This window comes from Ipomoea nil, unplaced genomic scaffold (assembly GCF_001879475.1).
Source record: "Ipomoea nil cultivar Tokyo-kokei standard unplaced genomic scaffold, Asagao_1.1 scaffold0302, whole genome shotgun sequence".
Lineage (NCBI taxonomy): Eukaryota > Viridiplantae > Streptophyta > Magnoliopsida > Solanales > Convolvulaceae > Ipomoea > Ipomoea nil.
The window spans coordinates 118,458-141,718 of NW_017616730.1; the positions used below are offsets into that span (position 1 = coordinate 118,458).

At 38.5% G+C, this 23,261-nt stretch overlaps 3 protein-coding genes across 7 annotated transcripts; 1 reads left to right on the top strand and 2 right to left on the bottom strand.

Annotated features, from left to right (window-relative positions):
- Positions 1 to 200: 200 nt before the first annotated feature.
- Positions 201 to 5,463, bottom strand: LOC109159558 (protein transport protein SEC23). 2 transcript variants are annotated; one of them, XM_019307656.1, is made up of 6 exons: positions 5,214 to 5,463; positions 4,218 to 5,026; positions 2,192 to 4,012; positions 1,496 to 1,612; positions 1,336 to 1,407; positions 201 to 697 (listed from the first exon to the last, which is right to left on the bottom strand). In XM_019307656.1, the coding sequence occupies exons 2-6, from the start codon at positions 4,692 to 4,694 to the stop codon at positions 560 to 562; spliced, it is 2,625 nt and encodes an 874-aa protein (XP_019163201.1). In that variant the 5' UTR covers positions 4,695 to 5,026; positions 5,214 to 5,463; the 3' UTR covers positions 201 to 559. The 2 variants fall into 2 exon arrangements, with proteins under 2 accessions (XP_019163201.1, XP_019163206.1); XM_019307661.1 differs by having other exon boundaries at positions 4,218 to 5,022; positions 5,214 to 5,447.
- A 4,253-nt stretch (positions 5,464 to 9,716) lies between these two features.
- Positions 9,717 to 13,395, top strand: LOC109164283 (protein FAM192A). The gene is made up of 6 exons (XM_019312954.1): positions 9,717 to 10,034; positions 10,220 to 10,277; positions 10,452 to 10,507; positions 11,551 to 11,613; positions 11,701 to 11,763; positions 12,608 to 13,395. The coding sequence occupies exons 1-6, from the start codon at positions 9,879 to 9,881 to the stop codon at positions 12,884 to 12,886; spliced, it is 675 nt and encodes a 224-aa protein (XP_019168499.1). The 5' UTR covers positions 9,717 to 9,878; the 3' UTR covers positions 12,887 to 13,395.
- Positions 13,396 to 16,013: 2,618 nt separating this feature from the next.
- Positions 16,014 to 22,490, bottom strand: LOC109159584 (ABC transporter B family member 4-like). 4 transcript variants are annotated; one of them, XM_019307693.1, is made up of 13 exons: positions 22,245 to 22,489; positions 21,378 to 21,721; positions 21,161 to 21,215; positions 20,886 to 21,061; positions 20,483 to 20,704; positions 20,086 to 20,324; positions 19,374 to 19,902; positions 18,932 to 19,205; positions 17,909 to 18,762; positions 17,446 to 17,712; positions 17,075 to 17,338; positions 16,613 to 16,915; positions 16,014 to 16,496 (listed from the first exon to the last, which is right to left on the bottom strand). In XM_019307693.1, exons 2-13 carry the CDS (start codon positions 21,633 to 21,635, stop codon positions 16,131 to 16,133), a joined length of 3,807 nt encoding a protein of 1,268 aa, XP_019163238.1. In that variant the 5' UTR covers positions 21,636 to 21,721; positions 22,245 to 22,489; the 3' UTR covers positions 16,014 to 16,130. The 4 variants fall into 4 exon arrangements, with proteins under 4 accessions (XP_019163238.1, XP_019163253.1, XP_019163245.1 ...); XM_019307708.1 differs by lacking the exon at positions 22,245 to 22,489 and adding an exon at positions 21,849 to 22,027; XM_019307700.1 differs by lacking the exon at positions 22,245 to 22,489 and adding an exon at positions 21,829 to 22,027.
- Between the last annotated feature and the right edge of the window lie 771 nt (positions 22,491 to 23,261).

Genomic DNA, 23,261 nt, shown 5'->3' on the forward strand with positions numbered 1-23,261 from the left:
TCTTTTGGAGTCCATTCGGGTTTTTTCCTTCGGTGAAACATTTATTTGGGAGTGTAAGTAATGCAGAAATCAATTTTCAATTCATCAGAATGATTATATTATTTTCCCATCCATCAGAGCCACAAGTGGATGCCTCACAGACACTAATGATAGGTAACTAAAGAAGATGCCCACGCTTGAACATCCAACTACTCAGGCGGTAAAAGTACCATCAAATCAAGTGAACAATCTACCTTATTCATCTGCCATGATGTACAAGCTAATTGTGTAAATACAAAACCAATGCAACAAGGTACATCAGGTATCAATCACCTCAACAAAACCAAACCAAAAAAAAAAAAAAAAAAAAAAAAAAAAAAAAAAAAAAAAAAAACTACAGTTCTGAGGGAGCGGGGACTGCAATATAATCTCTGTGAGCACTGCAATTTGCATGCAAAATAGTCAGACTAGGAGGGGAAAAAGTTCTTGAGAGATGGAGACTAAGACAAAAGCATGGCCCAACTTAATTCCTCTTTGAGATTTTCACCACTCGTCCGGGAATTTTGATTATGCAGCCCACCTAGCTTGGTTCAGGGGGCAACACTTTCAGACTCCGCATCCATTCACAGAAGCTAGGATCATCAAAGTGAAGGAAGCTGCTTTTCAGTTTTGTCCTCTGTTCTGTTGTCAGTGTTCGAAGCTGTGGAAATCTTGCCTCCTACATTCATATGCATCAACTTAGCAATGTCTTCACTTAGGGAAGCTATAAAATCATGATTTAAGATTTGAGAATTTCAATAAAATATTACACTCAACTATGGTGTATATTTAAGCCTTCATAATACCAAATCAAAAGAACATTTTAAAGTGAGAGATAATTGAAAAGAGAGAAAATGTCTCCTGTTAATTCCTCAGTAAAACCTAATGTATAAATAATGAATCTCTCAGATGAACAATATTATAACTAATTTTCCATAACACCTGGTATTCTCAAGTCAACTACAAAGTGGGTACTCAATAGCCTCAATTGTACTTATCATCACTAATACAGGTTCAGTGTACAATCACATTTGTACACGTAATACTTCTTTACCTGAAGGACTATAATCATGCATTAAATAGATCAGGTTCAACAGACCACCCTCTAGCAACATCCAGGGTTTAGGAAGGAAGATATAGGCAAGTGCATTTCTATTTTCAGAGAAGTGGTTCATTGGACTAGAAATTAGACCTTACCAATTTATTGGATTCTGAAATTTGAGTCTTGATGAGTACCTTTTCAACTCAAGAAGTATACAAATACAGAGAAAATAAAAGCTAACATCATGAAAAACAGCATCTCAAGTCCCTAACTACCTGTTCATAGGGAGGATCTTTGTGTGCTGCTATCAGCCGAGAAACAAAATACCGTGCCTGGGAACTTCCCTCCTTTGATTAAAAAAGAAAAAAGAGTCAGGATTCCACCCAGGCAAACTCATTTATAGGCAGGCAAGGTGGGCTGATAAAAAATATTAACCTTGAATGCCAGGATGCGTGGGGCTGGAAACCTCATTTCAGTCAGCTCTTCAGCTAATGTTCTACAAGCTGCCAACGCTGCAGCACCCTTTCCATCCTGAGCATCTAGTTCAGCACCCTGAACAACAACAAAGATAAAGGGAAGCATTGAAGCAAGTTGACCAAAAAAAAAAATGTAAATAGGTAGTACACAAAGAGAAATCACAACCATAAACCCAAATATTAAAAAGCAAAGTCTTAACTTTGGTAGCCTTGGTAAAAAAATTTCAACGATAACAAAATTGGACAAAACTAGTGGAAAAAAATTTCATGATAGCATATAACAGCTGTGAATTCTAGTTCGTTCACAAAAAATTTTTTACTTCTCCTTTCTGAAAAGCAAACTATTCTCCATTCCTTCCATTCCCAAAACTTTGTACTCTCTCCCAAGGATAACACAAGCCGAAATGAAAATGGAACTACTTGGCATGGTTTTCACCATTCTTCCACAACTCAATACTTTTTATGTCCCGCAAAGGCAAAATCAAAGTTGGAGTTCTCACTAGCTAACAGGTAAAACCATAAAAATAAATAAATAAATAAATAATTTGCAGTATCATAGCTTACACGCCATTCAAATGCAAGCATAATAAGTAGTCAGATTCTTTTTAATAATAATTTTGTCTTTAACAAAAAGAAGGTAACTTAAGTGGCATACCAACCAAATGAAGACATCGGTGCCATGATCGAGAACAACAGCTGCATCAGATTGCATAGCAAGATCATAAGCTGGTAGTTCCTCAAAAGTACCACCTTCCCGATGCATCAGACAACGAGGGGCAATCATTCGGAGGGATAAATCAAATGATGCATTCAGAAACAAGTTCCGCAACACAGACCTCTCATCTTCATGACCAAGAATGCTTCCAAGAAGTGGGCCTCTTCTAAGATGGAATAAGAGCTCTGGCAAGAAGGAGAGCTCCTTGGGGAACTGATAAAGCTTAGATTTGGGCATTTGAGAACCAAACTTGATGGCAATATCTTTAATTCTTTCGTCTACTGTTCCTTGCATATCAAGTGCATCATTGGCATCCTTGGCACGTAAAAGTGTCCTCTTGGCAATAAGAACAGCAGCCACTTCATCTTGAACACTTGCAAGATAGGCTGAAATGCTATCCACTGTAGGCAATCTTGCGCTGATCACTCTGGAGATATCGGATTGGTAAACATCTGAAAAGTGAAATGCAAACTGAAAATACACAAAATCACTCTTGATATCTCTCTTGGTTTCCATGCATAATGCCAAGCTCTGTGTCTCTTCAACACTAAGCATCTGAATGGAAAGTGCGCTGTCACTCTTAAAACTTTCATGGTTGTCTACATGTGACTCCTCACCAGGACCTATTACTTGACTTATAAAAATATCATCAGAACAACGGATCTCCAGCAAACCATGAGAACCTGCAGCCCTGACAGATGCTCTCTGTAAGTTCACACCAAATGCCTCTCCAAAGTCATCATGGAGAATCAGAACACCACCAGAAGCTTTTGCAAGAGGTTGCAGAACAGGTACCCGAACTGGACATGTACCAGCACATAATATGTCAATGACTGTACTATGCCTGTGCGCCTCACGACCTAGATTTTCCATCCACTTGAATGCTGTTTTCTCCATATGGGGATAGTTTGGATGAGAAAAAGAATAAGGAACTGAACCAGGCCCACATGTATTTGGTCCCCCAGCACAGACAATTATCCTACTGTTTCCTCCAGGTCTTTTAACAACCCCCCTTGACATTTCTGCTGAAGGCCCTTGAATTATTGCTAGAGCAACTTCCACTGCAGTACCCAGACAGCGATCTCTAGAAGCTTCTGGAATATTAAGTTTATATGGCCTCAGAGATGAGAATATTGAGTGTGCAACAGGAAGCGAAGCATGCATAGGTGAAAGGTATATCCCTGTTCCATAGATCAATGCTTTTAGAGATTCCTGAGATGGTGATCTGTTACCAGGAAGTACATCAGCAGATGCCATTGATTCTTCTGAGAAATCATAGACTGACACTGTGCGACCATACACAATAATTCCAAGTCTTGTTGTTGGGGGTAGTGAATCTACAAAAGCGTGCAAGGAGCTTTGTAGATGCTGCAGGTGTGGTTCATCTAAACACTCATCTATAACAAGAATAATTGGTGCGGACACTCTAGTATCTGAGACTGGGAAAAAACCAGGTCTTTTATTCCCAGTTTGGACATAATCAACTAACGGTGATGACAGTTCTGGCAGATTGCGAAGCTCCTCCTTGCTAGAAGCCAAATACCGACCTTCACTTGCATTCAGATTACGACAAATTACACACTGCCACTGACCAGAACCAGGTAAAATATTGCAATAAAGGTTGGCATAGGCCCCACAATTATGACAGCGAATGGGATCACGCTGAACTATTTGAGGACCTAAGGATACCTCCCTGCCTGGGGAAACTAATGCACCAAACCCTAAACTCAGAACATTTGCTAGTTTCTTCTGTTTCAATACCTGAATAAGAAGAGATAATCATATAAGAAAGAAAACATAAAGTAACAAGATTCATATCCAGCACATTTACTAGGGAAAAAAAATTACTCCATATTATATATAAAGTAGATAAGCATTCACTAAACTGCAATTTTTTAGAATGATTAATTGCCTAGAGAAATACATAATTTTCATTAAATTAAACAAGAGATTTCATGAAATATACCTTATAAGATGAAAACACAACATTTGGAGATTCTGTAGAATTTGTCCATTCTTCTCTATCACCAGAAGTCTGGTGCAGCTCCTCAAGAGACCCATTAGAAAAATGGGGAGGAGATGATGTGGGTAGGGATGAACCTGAAGAGAACACAACAGGCTGAGGAGTGGCTGGAGATGTTCGAAAAGGCACAGCAGCAGGTTGAAGTGGTGGGGAGAACATGGGAGGTCCAGGTGGAGTGCTCAGGTGAGGAACAGGGCTTCCAGTTCTAATCCCATTGGCTGGTGAAGGTAGATTAGGGGTCTTAATAGATGGAGAAGGAACCTGGTTAGGTTGTACTATTGGTGGAGGAAATCTTGGACCAGATGTTGAAGGGAAAGGAGGAGAGCTGAGTATTGAATCCGGAAGAGGTGAGTGGGTACCTTGGTGAGGGGGTTGAACAGTGCCAGAGTACCCCAAGGAAGAGTGAGGTTGATTGGCCATTGACAATTTAAAATTTAGCTCAAGAACATCAAATAAAGAAAAAAGATTTTTGAAGATAACCAAAAGCTCGATTTAAGTGACCAAGCTCCAGTCCCATAAGACGAATATGAAAAAAAGGTGAATACTTTTACAGTCACGATTACAGGAATGTCAAATGTATGCTAAAAGTATATGAAAAGACAGGGAGCAGGAATTAGGAGTGGCAGAAATTAGAGAATAGAAACATGACAGCGAAAAACCCCCCAGAAGATCATAAAACCTGGGAAATGAGAAGAGTTCCTTGCGAAATTGCGAGATGGCACCTTAACCGGAGCAGCGGCCCGTCAATCTATCTAAGAAACAAGGCGGTAAATATAGATCAATTCAAGATAACACCTATGCATTCAGCTTTCGAATGCACGTCCGGTTTAAAATTTTAGGGGAAATATTTCGGAAAGAATCAATAAAAGGCAATTAAATTGAATCAAGAATTAACGAGGCATGAATTGAAGATATGAAATCACAAGAGATTTTGCATACCTGAAGGCGAAGCGGGTGAAAACATGAAATCAGGGGAGATTTTGCATAAAAGAAATATCGATGATATCGACCGGACCGCAATTGGATCCTCTGAGCGTCGGAATACTCGGGTTTCGGAAACTGGGATACTTGGGTTCTGCCGGCAGCCCCTCACCCTTCTGTCGCTCAATGCTTTGCTTCTTCTGTCTGATGGATAGTGCAGGTCGACGACATGTACGGAGCAATAACCTTTCTCTGGTAAGATTATTAAGAGCTTTTATATTAATTAATTATTAAAAAAATAAAACTGCAACTAATTTACACTCTCGCGCTGAGCTGGCAGTAAAGCTACTCACCATTGGTTAGAATTACGAACGCAACGTCCAACGTGTACATCTCACATTTTAATATGGTTCAGACTACGACGCCGTTACGATTGACTGCCCTGCCAAACTTGTGCCTTTTCCGCAGATAGCATGAGATTTATTTGTTTTTTTTTTTTTAAGCAAACAAGTTTCATTAAGACGTTAAATTTGTCCTAGGAGCATCTAAAATTAAGAGAGAAGGGTACAAATCCATTCCTAGAGGAAGGATCAATGTTAGTACATGGCTTTAAAAAAAAAAAAAAAAAAAAATTAATATTAGTATAAAAAATTTATATGTTTATTTTATTTTATTTTTTTAAAGAGAAAGATTAATTCATTAAATCAGAATCAAGAATGTCAACAAGGAAAGCAGGTGGGTCATCCAACCACTCTCCGCAATCTGACACAGAAAAGGCCTCCCCAGCAACAGTGTGGGCAGCACAATTCGCAGATCGCTTAACATGACAGAACCGCACATCCTCAATCTCAGATGCCAAGCTCTTTACATCATCAACTAAGTAGCCAAAAACAGAAACAAAAGAATCCAAAGTCAAAGCATTAAAAACAATCATACAATATGTTTCCACATCTACAGCACCCAGACCAGTACCCTTAAGCCAACTCAACGCCTCCCGTATAGAAAGCACATCCGCCTCCTTAACCGTATACAGCCCGGGTACTCTGACATTCTTAGCAGCCAGGAAATTACCTCCATCATCCCGCAAGACCCATCCGAACCCCATAGCATTATCTGTCTCCCTTAACGCAGCATCAGTATTAAGCTTGAGCCTTCCCTGCGCTGGTACAACACAAAAAGTACTATTAACCACCAAAAAAAAAAATCAAATTTAAAAATAAGTAAAAAATAAACAAAGAAGAAATAGTTGGTGTAACTAATGAATAGTAAATAGGACAAATAAAATAAGACTGAATGAATATTATATTACTCTGTATTATTATAAAGGTCATTTTAGTATTTATTCAGTTATTACATTTTGAATTTATTACCGAAATGGTCCATCGACTATTGCGAAATTACCAATTTAGTCATTGACAATTTTTCTTACTCAGGCCAATTAAGTCCTCGACTTTGAAAATGTTAACCATTTTAGTCATCTGTTAGATCAGGCGTTAAAAATATGTTAAATTTGAGGACATTAATGTAATATCGCACGAAAACCCATTTTCAATTAATTCACAATGCAAAGAAACCAGAAACCGTTCGTGAGTTTCATTTGTTTGGTCCGCGACTTCATGGGCGTGGTGCAGCGGTCGACGGGGTTGTCCTCTTCACAGGTGGGGTAGGCTTCGAGGTCTGATAGTGGATTCGGCGACTTGTCCTCGGCGACGAAATTAGCTTTTATTGAGAAAACAAGTCCGTTAGAGAGAGAAAGGGAGAGACAGAGAGACATGGAACAATATGAAGTATTGGCGATAATCGAAAATTTAAGTGTTGAAATGGGGCAGATCCTAGGAATATTAGCGCCTGCACCGACGTCGTTAATTTCGATATCTCCACCGGAGCTGTTCTCGCCAGTGTCGGACCCGTGGATGTTGATGCAGCTAAATAACATGTTCCTCAGCCCGTCGGCGTTGTTTTCAGCTCCACTGGTTTCTCTATCTCCTTCCTCATCACATGGGCTCTGCTTGACAATTTAACTGAAAAGTTATAAGCTAGGAGCTGAAAGCTGAAAAGCTATAAGCTCGGAGCTGAAAACTGAAGAGTTGTTAAGCTAGCTGCTATGATTGAAAGTGTTTGGTAAAATTAATTTTTTGATAAGCTGATAAATATAAAAATACTAAAAAGGACATCTTCATAAAATTTAAATTAGCTTGTTTACATATTAAAATTTAACATTTTATCTTTAAAAAAAAAAACATTTTGAAATAAAATTATTAGCATAATAACAATCTAGCATCTCATAATGAAGTAGCAATATTGTTACAAATCTCATAATAATAATAATAATAATTGTTGGTTTTAGGGTTTTTGGGCCCAGGGAGGTCCAACACAACCTTAGTTGGTGGATACACCTTTCAACAAAGCTGCTAAAAATAGAATAAAAGTAAGTAGTTGTAGTGAACGTGTTTCTTTATTCTCTTGGCCTGGATTTGCCCCTTTTACAAGGGTGGAGGGGCCTTTATATAGAAGACTCACCCCTCCGCCAAGTTAATGTACATTGAAGACTGCCTTCAAGGCTAATTATACCAAGGAGCTGTTGGGTGCTGTTACCGGGTCGGTCAACGGCTCCTTGGACTTCCCTAACGGTTCGCTTGGCCGAGCCCTTTGAATGCTACAATGAATGCTCCCCAACGGCTCTAAGCTGAGTCTTTTCCTTAGCCGGGGCTTGGGCCGACTCCTGGACTCGGCCCAGGCCCATACCAGACCTATCCACTGACCCATTTTCTCACTTTCTGGGCCGCTTCTTACCCATTATGGGCTCTCTTCCATTATGGGCCTCTTCTTTTGGGCCGTCCTTCTTGGGCCGGGGTCCTCACCCCATAATAATAATAATAATAATAATAATAAGGATAAAGAAATGACATTATTATTATTATTATTATTATTATTATTATTATTATTATTATTATTATATTTGTAACAATATTGCTACTTCATTACGAGATGCTAGATCATGATTATGTTAATAGTTTTATTTCAAAATGTTAAAATTTTTTTATAGACAAAATGTTAAATTTTAATATGTAAACAAGCTAATTTAAATTGCATGAAGATGTCCTTTTTAGGTGTTTTTTTTTTTTTTTTTATCAGTTTATCAAAAAGCTAATTTTACCAAATACTTTCAATTATAACAGCTAGCTTAACAGCTCTTCAGTTTTCAGCTCCGAGCTTATAACTTTTCAGCTTTCAGCTCCTAGCTTATAGCTTTTCAGCTAAATTTGCCAAACAGAGCCTATGACAGCGTTTCAAAATAAGCTCTTATTTTAAGCTACTAGGAGCTTATTTTGGAAACATTACCAAACAGAGCTTATAGCTTATCTCTCTCTATTCTTTGACTTTTGACTTTTCATATTTTCTTTTATCATTTTTATTTATTTATTTATTATTTATTTTGGAGGAATAGGAAAAGTAATTTTGTACTTTCTAGAATGAGAGGAGGTTAAAATAATCTTGAGAAAATGGTCAAATACACCCTTAAACTTTACCCTAAAGGTCAATTAGACCCCTAAACTTTAGAAAAGGTCAATTAAACCCTCAAACATGTTAATTTGAGTCAATGAAGCTCCAAAACCGGTAAATGACCTGTTATTATAGGTCATTTCAAATCCGGCGACAAATTCCGGCCACCGGCGACAAATTCCGGCGACCGGCGACAACATCCGGTCGTCCGATCGTCTTCCACAGGAGAAGACGACCGGACGGCCGCCTTCTCCGGCCAGATTTGGCCGTCTCCTCCGATGGAGAAGACGACCAGACGGCCGTCTCCTCCATCGGAGGAGACGGTCAGATCTGGCCGTGTTCTCCATGGGAGGAGACGGCCGGAAGAGGCGGCCGTCCGGCCGGATGTTGTCGCCGGTGGCCGGAATTCGTCGCCAGATTTGAAATGACCTATAATAACAGGTCATTTACCGATTTTTGGACTTTATTGACTCAATTTAACATGTTTGAAAATTTAAATGACCTTTTCTAAAGTTTAGGGGTCTAATTGACCTTTGGGGTAAAGTTTAGGGGTATATTTGACCCTTTTCTCAATAATTTTTAAGAAAGAATGGCCACCATTATCAACGTGTGCGATGCTTCAAAAACCTTTGGAACAACTATTGCAGCAACATCGACAAGATTGACGAGGAAGAAGGATTAAGGAATGCTTTAATAAATAAAATATATGAAATTATATTTTTGTCTTTAAATTTAATTGGATGATTTTAATAGAAGACCAAAATAATTAACATTCTCAAAATCAAGAATTTAATTAAATAAAAAAAACTATCAAAAATCGAATTGATAATTTCATAATAATCTAGAGATCATTTTAATAATAAAATCTTACATTTTAATTCCTAATCATTTTATTCTTTATTACGGAACAATATAATTTAAATTCTTCTTTTGATTTTCAAAAAAAATTCTCGCTTTAATTTTATTTCCAAAAAATTACAATTGTTTTCCCTTTTAATTCCCTCCTTCCCATCAAACACCTGTGTATTGTCCTACGAATTGGGAAGCATCATAGTCCATCAGTATCCAAGAGCTGCTCTGTTTACGGAATACCGCGTGGGTAGGGTTCGGTTGGGTTGGGTGTGCAGTCTATACTTCAATAACTATAAGCGGATTATCGTTGCTGAGAGAGAGAGAGAGATGGCGGGGGGAGACGGGGAGGAGGAGTTAGGCCATTCTGCGGCTCCGGTGAGATTGATGAATTTTGTATCTGAAGAGCAGTTAGAAGAGGCTAGGAGATCCCGTGGCGCTCGGGTTGAGGACGGAACTGCCCAAAGAGATAGGTCCCTGTACGAGGTCATGTTGTGTTATGCTTTATCTTAAATTACTATTGTAAATGTTTTGTGGGCAGAATACTATTATGCGTTGGAGTGGCAATTCAATGTCTGCCTGGCCTAATTCAATCTGGAAACATGACGAATCTGACTAAGTTTTGCAGCACACAGCTACTCGCTTGACTTCTTTTCAATTACAATTTACAGATTTTAAAGGAGAACAAGGACAAGAAAGATGCTGAATTCAACGAACGCTTCAAGCACAGTAATTTTTTTTTTCCCACCTTTATGTGGTTTGCATCTATATTACATGAAAACACTTTGATCAGTTGAGCCTGGGTGACTAAATATTTATTTTCCCAATATTTTATTGAGCTTGTGGTCTTTGATATTTTGTCCATGTCTGGCAACTATGAAGATTCTTTAAATTTACTTTCAGGACCCCCCAAAGCACTGGATGAGGATGAAACTGAGTTTTTAGATAAACTTGAGGCGGTAAGACTTTTCTTACAGAAAAGTAATTAATTAGCCACTATCTTGTACTTGACTGTCTCAGCATCATTATGACTGCATGGTTAAGGTTTTCCCTTTTAATTGGCATAAGTATGCTTAAGATTTGATTTTGCAATTTGGTAAGGGGTTTGATTCAGTGTGTTTTACTTTTGCAACTTCTGACCCTTGCTGCCTTCAAAACTAAATAATCAAGAGCTTCTTTTAGGTCTTCATCGATGAATTGCTTATTCTTATCAGATTTCCATTAGCATGCCAGATGTATTTATATTGTGAGAATGGAGAATATTGTAGAAGTAGACTCGACTTTATATTGTTGGATTGGAATGCAGAGAGGTTCTACTTCCTTCATTTCCTTTTTTTGTTTGGTAATAGAGGGGGTCAATGCTGAGGGAGGCCTTTCATGTTTCCCATTGACATGCATAGCCTGGTTGCATCCAGTGTTTCCATTCCCAGCAGTTATCAGATTATCTTTTGATGGGGGAAAAGAAGGGAGAGTACAGAGAGGAAAGGAGACAAATAAATTAGGGTTGGGAGAAATTAAATCTTATTTTAGGTCACTGAAACTAAATAGACACTTTTTAAACTTATAACTAAGCTAGAGTAACATTTGCGTAATGAACTAAAGAGTCTCTTATTGGTAACACAACATTTGCGACTTTAATTCATTTCTCACTCATGTATTCCATTCACCATTCTTAGTTTTCTTCATTCCATATCATCTTTCATGCCATATTGTTTATCAGAATTTGTTTATAGTCATCTTGCATATTTGCTAGGTAATCTACTTACAGCTATAATTTTGATTGATTTTATCAGAGATGCATGTGTACGTTGTTATGTGTGAAGTAATTTGATAATCTTAAGACCAAGTTTCACTTGTCATAATCGAAAAGAGAGGAAGTAAAATATTGGTTATGAAAAGATTTTTTATGAGTTCTATTTGGGCATGAAAATGTAGAAATTATGTTTGTATGAAATTCTTGTGAATTATGCGCCCATATTCATTCATATTGGTGTTCCTTTAGTCGAGGCAAGAATATGAACGACAACTGGTTGATGAAGAAGCAAAGCAGCTGCGAAGTTTTCAGGTAAGTTGGAACAGTTACTGACGTTTCCTTTTACCAACAATGTCATGCACCAGAGTGTTGATTTTAGTTGTTTGGGCCCATTTTTAGGCTGCAGTTGCTGCACAGTCTATCACTGTACATGAGCTCAAGGAGATATCTCCTAAAATTCAGGTTAGTTGCTGTTACTTTATCTACAAGTATCAAAGTCCTATTGCTAGCCAACTTACAATTTTCTTATGTGTTAATCTAGAGGTAATAGTGAACTTTACCCACATCATCAAGTGCTAATACGGAACTAAAGGTTTACGTGTCTGAAAGTGGGGTGTTTGCAATGAAAACTGGCAAGTAGTGACTAGGAGTCTAGGACCTTTCCTTCCTTCTTAGCTAGTCTTTCCGAGCACTGGCTTTGTTACTTAGACTCTTAACTTTACCAACATCATCAACACAACATGGCACAGTTTGAGTGAAGGATTTGTTCAAATTTAGTCAAGCAATGTAAAACATCATCAATCTGACACTTGAACATGTATTCATATCCAACAGTCAACTCTGACTCTGGATGACAAAACTCTCTGGTACATTGTGAAATCTCATGCTGGTAGATTACATGTTTGGCTTTACCTTTATGTAACGTTTGGTTCATGGAATAGGGTTCATTTTTCTATTTTGCAAAATGTCAAGGGGCACACACATATTATTTGCATGTAAATATAATCTTTTGGGCATGGATACCTTTGTCATTTAATCATATTTTCCTTTTTGGAAATCTGAAATCCTATTTCTATTCTCTGTGTTTTCATTCTATAAACCAAACACCACTTTATAAAGGGTTTAACCCATTGCTTTACATGCTTGGAAACCAGTTGGTTTAGATGCTTGTTACTCCCTTGTGTAAAAGAAAAAACAAATTGTGACACCATAATCTCACTCTAGTTATGTAAATAGAGAGTAGGAGGAGAGTTCATCTTGCATTGACTTGTGTTCCAACGTGCTTAGTTCTAATCCATTCATACAGGAACAAAGAAGTGGTGGGAGGAAAAATCCTCCAGCCAAGCCCTTGGGAATGTTGATAAAAGTTAAGCCACAAGTGAAGAAAGCTAAGGTAGATGATGCAAATTCTGAAGCATCTTTGATGGCTAGGACAACGTCTTATGGTAATGCAAAAGAGTCTTGTCACACACAGGAGTCCCATGGATACATGAAAACAGGAATGACTGAAGGTGATGATGACAAGTCTGGTTCTGTTGCAAATGGTAGTTTAGTTCAATACAGTGATGAAAGCGATGATGAATAGTTAGTTAGGTGTGCTTATATAGGTGTGCTTATATTTGTACTTGGCTTGTTGAGATGAATTTTCATAATCTTAATTGACGACCGACGACGCATCATCGATGATATGTATTGTGGTTTTAGGCTTTTAGCTCTAGCCCAATAGCCTTTCCTGGAAGAAGGTATTTGTTACTTGGTGTTTTAGGCTTTTAGCTCTAGCCCAATAGCCTTTCCTGGAAGAAGGTATTTGTTACTTGGGTCTCACCAGAGAATATTATCTCGGGCTCGCAAAGCGCGTTTTTCTCAGATAGATTAATCACTGACAACCTATTGATTGCTTTTGAGGTGGGTCACTACCTAAGGAAAAAACAGCTGGGTCATGTGGGGTGGGTTGTTCTTGGATATGGCCAAGACTTATGATCGTATGGAATGACATTTTTTAAGAAGGATGATGTAGGGGCTGGGTTTTGAGGAGAAGTGGATAGACTTGGTTATGATGTGTGTCACTATTGTGAGAGACAAGGTTTTGGTAAATGGTTGCCCATTGATCTTATTATCCCCTCTTGTGGATTAAGACAAGAGAATCCCCTTTCCTCTCTATTTGTTCATTATTTGTGGTGAGGGTCTATCTTTGTTACTTGTGGCTCGTGGTGCCCTGTCTGTTCTATTTTGTTGTGACATTCAATTATTTTTTAAAGCAAATTTGCAGGAGGCTTTTGGTGTTAAGATGTGTCTTTAGATTTATGAAACTTTCTTTGGATAGGTTGTTAACTTTCATAAGTCTAACATCTCATATAGCCACAATACAAGGGAATTTGAAAGATCAGCCGTGGCTGAGGTGCTGGGAGTCACGGTTGGAGATGATTTTGGTAATTATATGGGGTTTCCACCGTGTTAGTCAAGAATAGAAGGGGCGATCTTTGCATATATTGAACATAAATTAAGTCATAGAATTGGTTCCTAGAATAAAAAACTTTTATCACAAGCTGGCATGGAGATTCTTTTAAAGAGCGTGGATAGTATACTTATTCTATGAGTGTATTTTTTTTTTTTTTTAATTACCCAAAACATTTTGTGATTCTTGGGAAATAATGATGAATATATATTGTTGTCGTGGTGGTGGAGGGTGTTAGGGTATTCGGGGTTTTCTAACGAAACCTGATTCATTGGTGGCTAAGGTGTTCCGAGCACGTTATTTTCCAAAGGTTCATTTCTAGAGGCGTAGTTGGGTCTTAGCTCGAGCTATGTTTAGAGGAGTATTATGGTAGCCTAATACCTGATTTTGAGTAATAGTAGGCATATAATTGATAATGGTTTATACACTAAAGTTTGGGGTTCCCCTTGGCTCCTGGATCATGCTAACTCTTGCATTCAGACTGTCCTTGAACCACATCTGGCCAATTTAAAAGTAGTTGACTTGTTTGACCATATCACGGGAGGTTGGGATTCCGAACTCATTCAACATTTATTTGAGGATAGAGATGTCGATTTAATATCAAAGAATCCTATTGGACACGACTTGGAGGATATATGGTATTGGTTTGGAAACCATAGAGGCAATTACACAGTTAAAGCTGGCTATAGGCGGTTACGTGAATTTCTATTGGCTGACTCACATATTTGGAAGTTTCAAGTACCTCCCAAGTGGAAGATCTTCATGTGGATAGCTTTGAATGCCATCCTCTCTACCATTACAAACTCGAACCTTAGAAGAGTGCAGTAGATGTGCTAGTAGAGTGCCCTTTATGTGGTGAAGGTGAGGAAGACGTACATAGTGCATTCTTTGTGTGTTTGTCCATTTTCTCAACGCATTTGGACACTCTCCTAGCAAGGCGTCTCAGTGGTTATTGGTGAAAGTTTTCATGTAGTGCACTGACAGGACTTTTAATAGTGCGGATAGAGTGATAGGAGCAAAAATATTGGGTCTTCTTCATGCAATCTGGCGCTCTCGTAATCACGCGGTTTGGACCAGTATGCACCAACGCCTGTTGCAGTATGAAATTCGTTCGAAGTCAGCTGGAGTGCATGGAAGTCCATTATGATGCAGTTGACCGCAGGAGGAAGACATTCAGTTGATACCCAACAAGCTACACAACAGGATACAACCCACGATTGGTTTTGTAGAGTGGACGCTAGCTCCAACTAGAGACGGGAACTGCTACATATGGTTTTGTGATCTTTTCCGAGCAAGGAGTGTTCAAGGTGTTCAGAAACGGTCCTCAAATTTTAGGAAAACAAAATCCTTGGTTGGACCAAGGATTTTGTTTTCCATGGAGGATGGGAAGAAAATGTGAATAGATTGTCTATTTTACCCTTACTTTCTTTTTTAATTATATTATTTTTATTAATTTGTAGGGGCATATAGATCTTTTATTACAATTCCAAATTTAACCAAACAATAGAATTAGTATTCCCAGTAATTCTTTTTCCACCAACCAAACAATGAAATTTATCTTCCTAGTAATTGTTTTTCCATGGAATTCCAATTCTAATTCCCTTAAAATATTTTCCGCGAACCAAACGAGTCCTAAAAACAAATGCAAGTGGAACTTGCTTTTGGCATATATATAGTGGGACTCACGTTTTGTCTAATTCTTCTTTTTTGTTTGGGTCTAAATTTTAGAAGTTGTTCATTTTTGTCACTTATTTATGAAATATTCTTGTCAAAACTCCTAAAAGATACCTTATTATTAAAGATTTTTATAAATATAAATAAATAAATCAGATAAATTTGGATTTACTGAGATCCAATAATAATATAATTATAATATAGTACTCCCAGGTCCCGCCCATGAAATTAAAATATAAGTGAGCATTTGAAGCATAATCTTTAAACTATATATAATTATAAACTTGTAACTTGTAGGAAGCCTAGCAACTTTAATGCCCTTAAATTATTGCAATGAATAACATCATGTGGCATCAGTCATGACGTGAACATAGATAGCAGCGCATCAACAGCCGTTTCTTGAACAAGCCAGCACCACGATCGAGATCTAATAATTTACTCCGTATTTATTTTTGCACCTAAAGCAAGAAGGACACGGAATCCAAATCATCAAATAGCAAGCAGCCAAGCACCCAAGAGCGGGCCGGGGCCGGGGCGTCAGTTTCAATTAAAGTTGTGTTTGTATGTGATTTGCGAATAGAAATAATGGAGGGAACTGATCTGTACTACGTACTATAGAGTTTAGACAGCCAAAACGTAACGTACATTTTCAAATTATAATGGAATGATCAAAGTAAAATAAATGAGTTACATGGATGGACTAGGAGGAAGAGGAAGAAGCAGCAGTGATGTGAAGGGCTACTAGAGAAGCATAAAACCCATCTTTAATATTAATGAGACTGTCATGATTCCCCTTCTCGACAATGACTCCATTTTTTACTACTGCAATTACATCTGCTCCTTTGATGGTTGATAATCTATGTGCTACCACTATAGTAGTTCGGTTCACCATCACTCGATCTAATGCGTCTTGAACTATCCTCTCGGACTCAGCATCTAATGCACTAGTCGCCTCATCTAGCAATAATATCTTTGGATTTTTGATCATAGCACGTGCAATTGCCACTCGTTGCTTTTGTCCACCTGACAATTGAACTCCTCGTTCTCCAACCATTGTATCGTATCCCTGCACATGCATGCATCCAATTGGTTTGTTCTTGTGATACATATGATGATGATATTGAATGAACATATATATGATGATGATGAGTAGTAGGTAGTAGGTGGTATGGGTAGGTGTACCTGCTGCAAAGCACTAATGAAGTTGTGGGCATTGGCCAGCTCTGCTGCACTTGTGATCTCCGCTTCACTTGCAGCATTGCCTTCTCCTCCCTTCCCATATGCTATGTTGGCCCGAATAGTGTTATTGAATAATGCTGGCTCTTGGCTCACCAGCCCCATCTGCTGCCTCACCCATTTCAGTTGCAGCTTCCGAATCTCTATTCCGTCCAATGTTATCTCTCCCGAATCCGGATCATAGAATCTTTGTAGCAATGATATCACAGTTGACTTCCCACTCCCACTTTCTCCCACTATGGCAACAGTCTGCGCCCACATCCATCCATCATAATATATATATCCTCATTAATTAATTTACTACTCCAATTTAATCCCGCCTATATATATATATATATATATATATATATATATATATATATATATATATATATATATATATATATTAATTATGAATTGAAAGCTAACCTTGCCACTGCGAATTGACAAGCACAGGTCTCTCAAGATCTGGACATCCCGCCTGGTTGGATAACTAAAGCTCACATGTCGGAACTCAATTTCTCCCTTCAAACTTGCCGGTGTCATTCCCGACTCCTCACTCGGATCTATTTTAGATTTCCTGTCTAGGATAGCAAATATGGAAGCAGCCGCACTCCTGGCTTTGCTTGAATCAGGGGCAAATGAGCTTGACTGGGAAATAGCCATAGCTGCCATTGTCAAGGCGAAGAATACCTGCATGGGAGATCCCCCTCATTTCATTAGCATTATATTATATTAATTACCACACACACACACACACACATATATATATATATATATATATATATATATATACTCACACGAAAAACATCTGAGAAAGTTATCTTTTTATCCTCAACAAGCCGTGCTCCAGCATAAAAGCTCGTTGCATAAACTAAAAATAACAATGTCATTGAAATTCCAAATCCTGTTCCGCTAATTAGCCCTTGCCTAACTCCTGCCTTCACGGGTCCTTCACACTTTTTTTTGTACATTTCCATCACCTTCTCTTCAGCACAGAATGAAGCAACTGTTCTTATACTCCCCACTGCATCATTGGCAACCTGACTTGCTTCTTCATACATAATCTGCATGCATATTTAATTCCAAATTAAATTTAAGTTTTCCATCATATCAATCGATCTCGGATATATATATATATATATATATATATATATATATATATGCAATGCATGCTTACATATACCTAGCTAGTCTTCTAGCTATCACGTACACGCTACACCTACATATATAATTAAGAAAAACGTAACTATACATACATACCTTTGCATCAGCGCTGAATCCTTTCATGAACTTGATTTGAACATATCCATTCAATCCAATCATAGGTATCATAGCAAGTATTATAAGCGCCAACTGCCAACTTGCTTCAAATGCAATAGCTAAACCAGTAGCTGCTGATGCAGTATCTTGTACAATTTGTGCCAGCGCATCTCCTACCAAGCCACGTAGAGTAGATGCATCAGTGGAAAGCCTGGCACCAATTACTCCACTTGAGTGCTCAGCCTCATCAAACCAACCAACCTCCATGTGAATTACCTTTTCAAAACACATCGACCTAACCCTTTTAATTAACCTACAACCAGCCACACCAAAAAGGTATGTCCTTGCTGGAAATGCCAGCAATGACACCGCTCCAAGTACCACAAAAATTAGTGACCAAAAATTTGCATCTTTCCTTAGTTTATGTGGTGACTCATAAAATGCGTTGATCACATTAGAGATCAAGATACCAAAAATTGGAAGGATTGCACCGTTAATTACAGCAGAGACGGTTCCTGCTAAGAGCACTGGAATCTCAGGCTTGTTGAGATAGGCAAGGCGACGGATTTGGACCTTCTGATGAGGATTTTCAGAATCTTTCTCTGAACCAACATCTGCTGCAACTGAGGTGGTTTCAGAAACACCAAGTGCAGTGGGCACACCAAATGAGACAGAGAATGAATGGCGGCTGCTATTTCCTATTCCAGATGAACCCCGGCTTATAGAGCGTAAAGAGGCTGATGCCCTTTGACTAGACTGCCTTCCAAGTTGTTCTGTATCTTTATTTGTTTCTTGCAAATGTACAAGCTGAGAGTATGCTCCCTCAGGGTCTTTGAGTAGTTCAGAATGTGTGCCTGATCAAATTGAATATTCATTCCATCCAAAACCAAAAGGATTAGTTATATAAATGGACAGATCGAGAAAGGGAGATCAAGTTGGAATGCTCACTCGAGAAATATGAGAATGGCAGAGTTAAGCTGTATGTATGCGTACTATTATATATATACATACACATTTACCTACCTTTTTCAACCATTTTTCCACGATGAATGACAGCAATCATGTCAGCATTTCTTACTGTGCTCAAGCGATGCGCAACAATGATTGTTGTTCTGTTGACCATAATCCTGTCCAATGCCTCCTGTACAACTCTCTCAGATTCAGCATCTAATGCACTTGTTGCCTCATCTAGAAGTAAAATTCGAGGGTCTTTTAGAATTGCTCTTGCTATAGCAACTCTTTGCTTCTGACCACCAGAAAGTTGAGTCCCATGTTCACCAACCATGGTGTCTAGCCCCTGAAGTTTGGAGTAAACATCGATATCATCTATCAGCTAGCTTGTTTAAATATAATGATGGGATCGAATTGGAAGCTAGAATCACATGCATAATGCTGAATTCGATGAGATAGATAAATAATAATGAGTAAATGGGCGGAATGGAAACTACTAATAATTAAGTGTGACCTGTGGGAGCTTGTCAATGAATTTTGCAGCATTTGAGAGCTGAGTTGCTGCTTTGATCTCTTCAATACTTGCATCAGGCTTCCCGTATGCAATATTATCCTTTATGCTTGCTGTGAAAAGCACAGGTTCTTGGCTGACGAGACCAATCTTTTCCCTGATCCACCTAAGCTGGAATTCCTTGAGATTAATCCCATCAATCAGAACTTCACCAGCTTGGGGATCATAAAATCGCTCAATCAGACTGATCACTGTTGACTTCCCACTCCCACTCTGTCCAACTAATGCTGCAGTCGTCCCATTGTGTATGTATAAAGAGAAGCCACTAAATATTTGCTCATCTGGTCTTGCTGGATAACTAAAGTAGATGTCCCTCAGTTCAACATCTCCACGGATGTCGTCATCCAATATTTTACCTTTGGTGTCATATGCATCTACACATGGTTTTCTGTCTATGGTCTCGAACATCTTGAAGGCTGCAGCTTGACCTGATGCAAATGCACTCATACAAGGAGATGCTTGACCTAAGGACCTGATCGAATATATATATAGGAGAAGATGGAATTGAAGTGTTAGATTAGCATGCATGGAATTGATGAATAAATTGCATGCCATTATATTCTAGCTAGCTATATCTGTCCCTGGCCAATTCTGATTGATCATTTAACATAATAAATAAAATTCTCAGGATGGAATGGGATGGAGGACTACTCACATGGAACCAGCTAATACAGCAATAATTACATTGATCACTTCACCTCCTGTATAACCTTTTCGCGTTATCATCCGGGCCCCAAACCAAATAGCCAAGCCGTAGCTGCAAAATAGAACAAACATAGCTGACCCAAGACCTAATCCAGCAGCCAACCCTTCCTGTACACCAGATTCATAAGCTTTCTCAAGGGACTTATTGTAAGTAGCCACAGCCTGCTTCTCCCCAGTGAATGATGCAACCTAAAGGTAGTAGTAGTAGTATGTAGAGATAGATTGAGATTGCAGTTTAATTTAGGAACTGAATTGAAGGTTGCTAGAAAATATACATTTATGGTTTATTGTATCAGTGAGTGACTGAGTGATTAACAAAAAAAAAAAAAAAAAAAAAACTTAAGTACCGTTCTAATTGAGCCAATTGTTTGTTCAACCACAGCTGCGGCCTTTGAATACGCAGTTTGGCCACGGGATGCCATCTTGGCTATGACAATAGACATGACACCACCGGATATGACGAGTAGAGGTATAGAGGATAACATGACTAATGTCAGAAGCCACCCTTTGATAAATGCAATCACAAACCCTCCTAGGAATGTTGATACTAACTGAATGAATTTCCCGACCTACAATTAATTAAGAGATGGATGAAAAGTAATATAATTAAGGTTCAATTCGTTGTCAGAACATACAAGATAGAACAAGAAGTTAAAGAAAAGCCGCCTGCCATGCTCTATGATTTCAAAAAAAAAAAAGAGTTGAGCTGCAGGCCGGCCGGTACGGTGCGTGCTAGCTACGACGACCTACCTTCTCTCCCATAGCATCTTGTATAAGAACGGTGTCACCAGACATTCTGCCCACAACTTCTCCAGTATTAGTCTCCATATCAAAGAAAGCAACATCTTGTCGCAGAATGGCTTGCAAATACAGACTCCGAATCCGTGCAGCCTGCCTCTCACCAGTCACCATCCAACAAACCACCTCTGAACAACGTAACAATATATATATATATATTAATTGAGATATGAAAGCTATCAAAATGGGATGATATGTATAGGCACGCAGTACAGTACAGTACTTACGAAGAAATGAAGCTAGGCCAGACCCCAAAGCCAAGTAGACAAATTTCAGCGCCACCTATATATATATATATATATATATATATATATATATATATATATATATATATATAGAGAGAGAGAGAGAGAGAGAGAGAGAGAGAGAGAGGCCGGTCAGGTCAGTATGCCAGAGCCGGCTGAGGGAGGACTAATCAATCAATCAGAGCTGCTAGGTACATACCTTGGAAACGGCGTGAACTACATCATTGTCACCTTGATTTTGTCCAAAGGCGTCAGTGACGTCTCCGAAGAGAACGGTCATCAATGGGAGGGAGAGGCCATTGCCAACCGCCGCAGTTGTGCCGACAATCATTAACACGATGTCTGTTGAATCTGCAAAGGAGAAGAGCTTGTAGAAAGGTGCGGTTTTAAGAGGAGTACTATGAGTATCTTCTGCTGCTGCTTCATCTTCTTGCTTGACCCTGTGGACCTCTGCCATTTTATTGATAAATCTTGGATTGACACCAAACCACCACCGGCGCCGTTCTCCTCTGATCTACTGCCTATACTAGCACAGCAGCTTACCTGCGCGCGGTCAGTACGTGCAGCCAAAAGTTTACATGGTTAATTTCAAATTCTTTATTTAGAGATAGATAGATGGGAAGGGAGAGCTAGCGTGAAGAAATACATACTAGTAGATAGATAGCATTAAGTAGACATGGTTGAATGGAACGGAGACGCACAAATTAAGATCAGAGCCAGGTGGTAATGTAATCAAGTAGTGCTTAGCTAGCTAGGGTTGCACTGAGGTGAGATGAGCGAGATATATATAGCACGCGCAAAAAGTAGAATTTCTCAATGGGCTCAGATCCAGTGGGAAAGAATGAATGACTAGTGTGAGGAGGGAGGGAGGAGAAGGAGAAAAAGTAAAATGAAAGAGAAAATAACAAGTACGTTGGGAGTTTGTTTGTGCTTAACAGACGATGGGCTCCACGTATAGTATAGTGCGGTTGGTAGTGGTAATGCAATTATTATAAAAAAGAAAAAAAATGATAGAGATGGAATTTGTCCCATTTAAATTTCTTAATTGGCAATTAGTTTACTATACCTGGCAGGCCTGCACTGGAGTTTGCAGCTGATCGAGATGTATGAAACGACGAGGCCAGGGAGTAGCTACCGCTCTTTCAATTGCCAACAAATTAATAAGTGAATATATTCCAGTTGAGCCTGAGAGAGAGACTCTGTGCAGCCCAGATTCGATCCTATCTGGATGCGCTGCGCTACAATATAATATTACTCTTTGTACTAATTATTACTTGCACCTCACACACTCTCTCTTGCATCCTCATTCCTGAACTAGCGCGCCTATTATATACTCGATCTCACGTCATGCATATCGTCACCAACCTCGATCTGATTTGAAGTGAACCCAACCCTTTAATTTAATTTGCTTCCCCCGCAAGCTACCTAGCTAGCCCCTTAAGCTTTCCTATAAATATAAAAACAATCCATATATATATATATATATATATATATATATATATATATATATTCAACGGGCCCTTTCCTTCCATTCAATAAATAAATGATGACACACAGGCACATTGAGAGAGCTTCCTCCCACCTCCACTGCACATTTAATTACACGCATATAATAATAATAATAATAATAATAATAATAATAATAATAATAGAATAATAAATATGCATGCATTGGACCACGTATATATTCATTCATAGATATATATATATATATATATATATATATATATATATATATATATATATATATTTGTTGAAAGATAAGGTTAAATTATTTTTATTATTATATTTTTTTAATGTTACTGACTAAGATAAAGTGAAATTAGTAACGCTAATTTAATTTAGTTTAGGTTTGTGTGGTGAGCAAACTAAGGACGGAGTCCAAGTTGGAATTGAGATGGATCCGATGGAATATTAGGTAGAGCAGTTGAGAATACGATCGAGTACGGTGCATGTATAATTTTCAATTCCCAAGGTAACTTTTGACTTATCCTCATTTTTATTCCGAGTCCAACATTATTTAGCAAAGTCAAACTTGTATATCTTTTCTTGGCACCTACGAAATGAAAAATGCGATACCGTC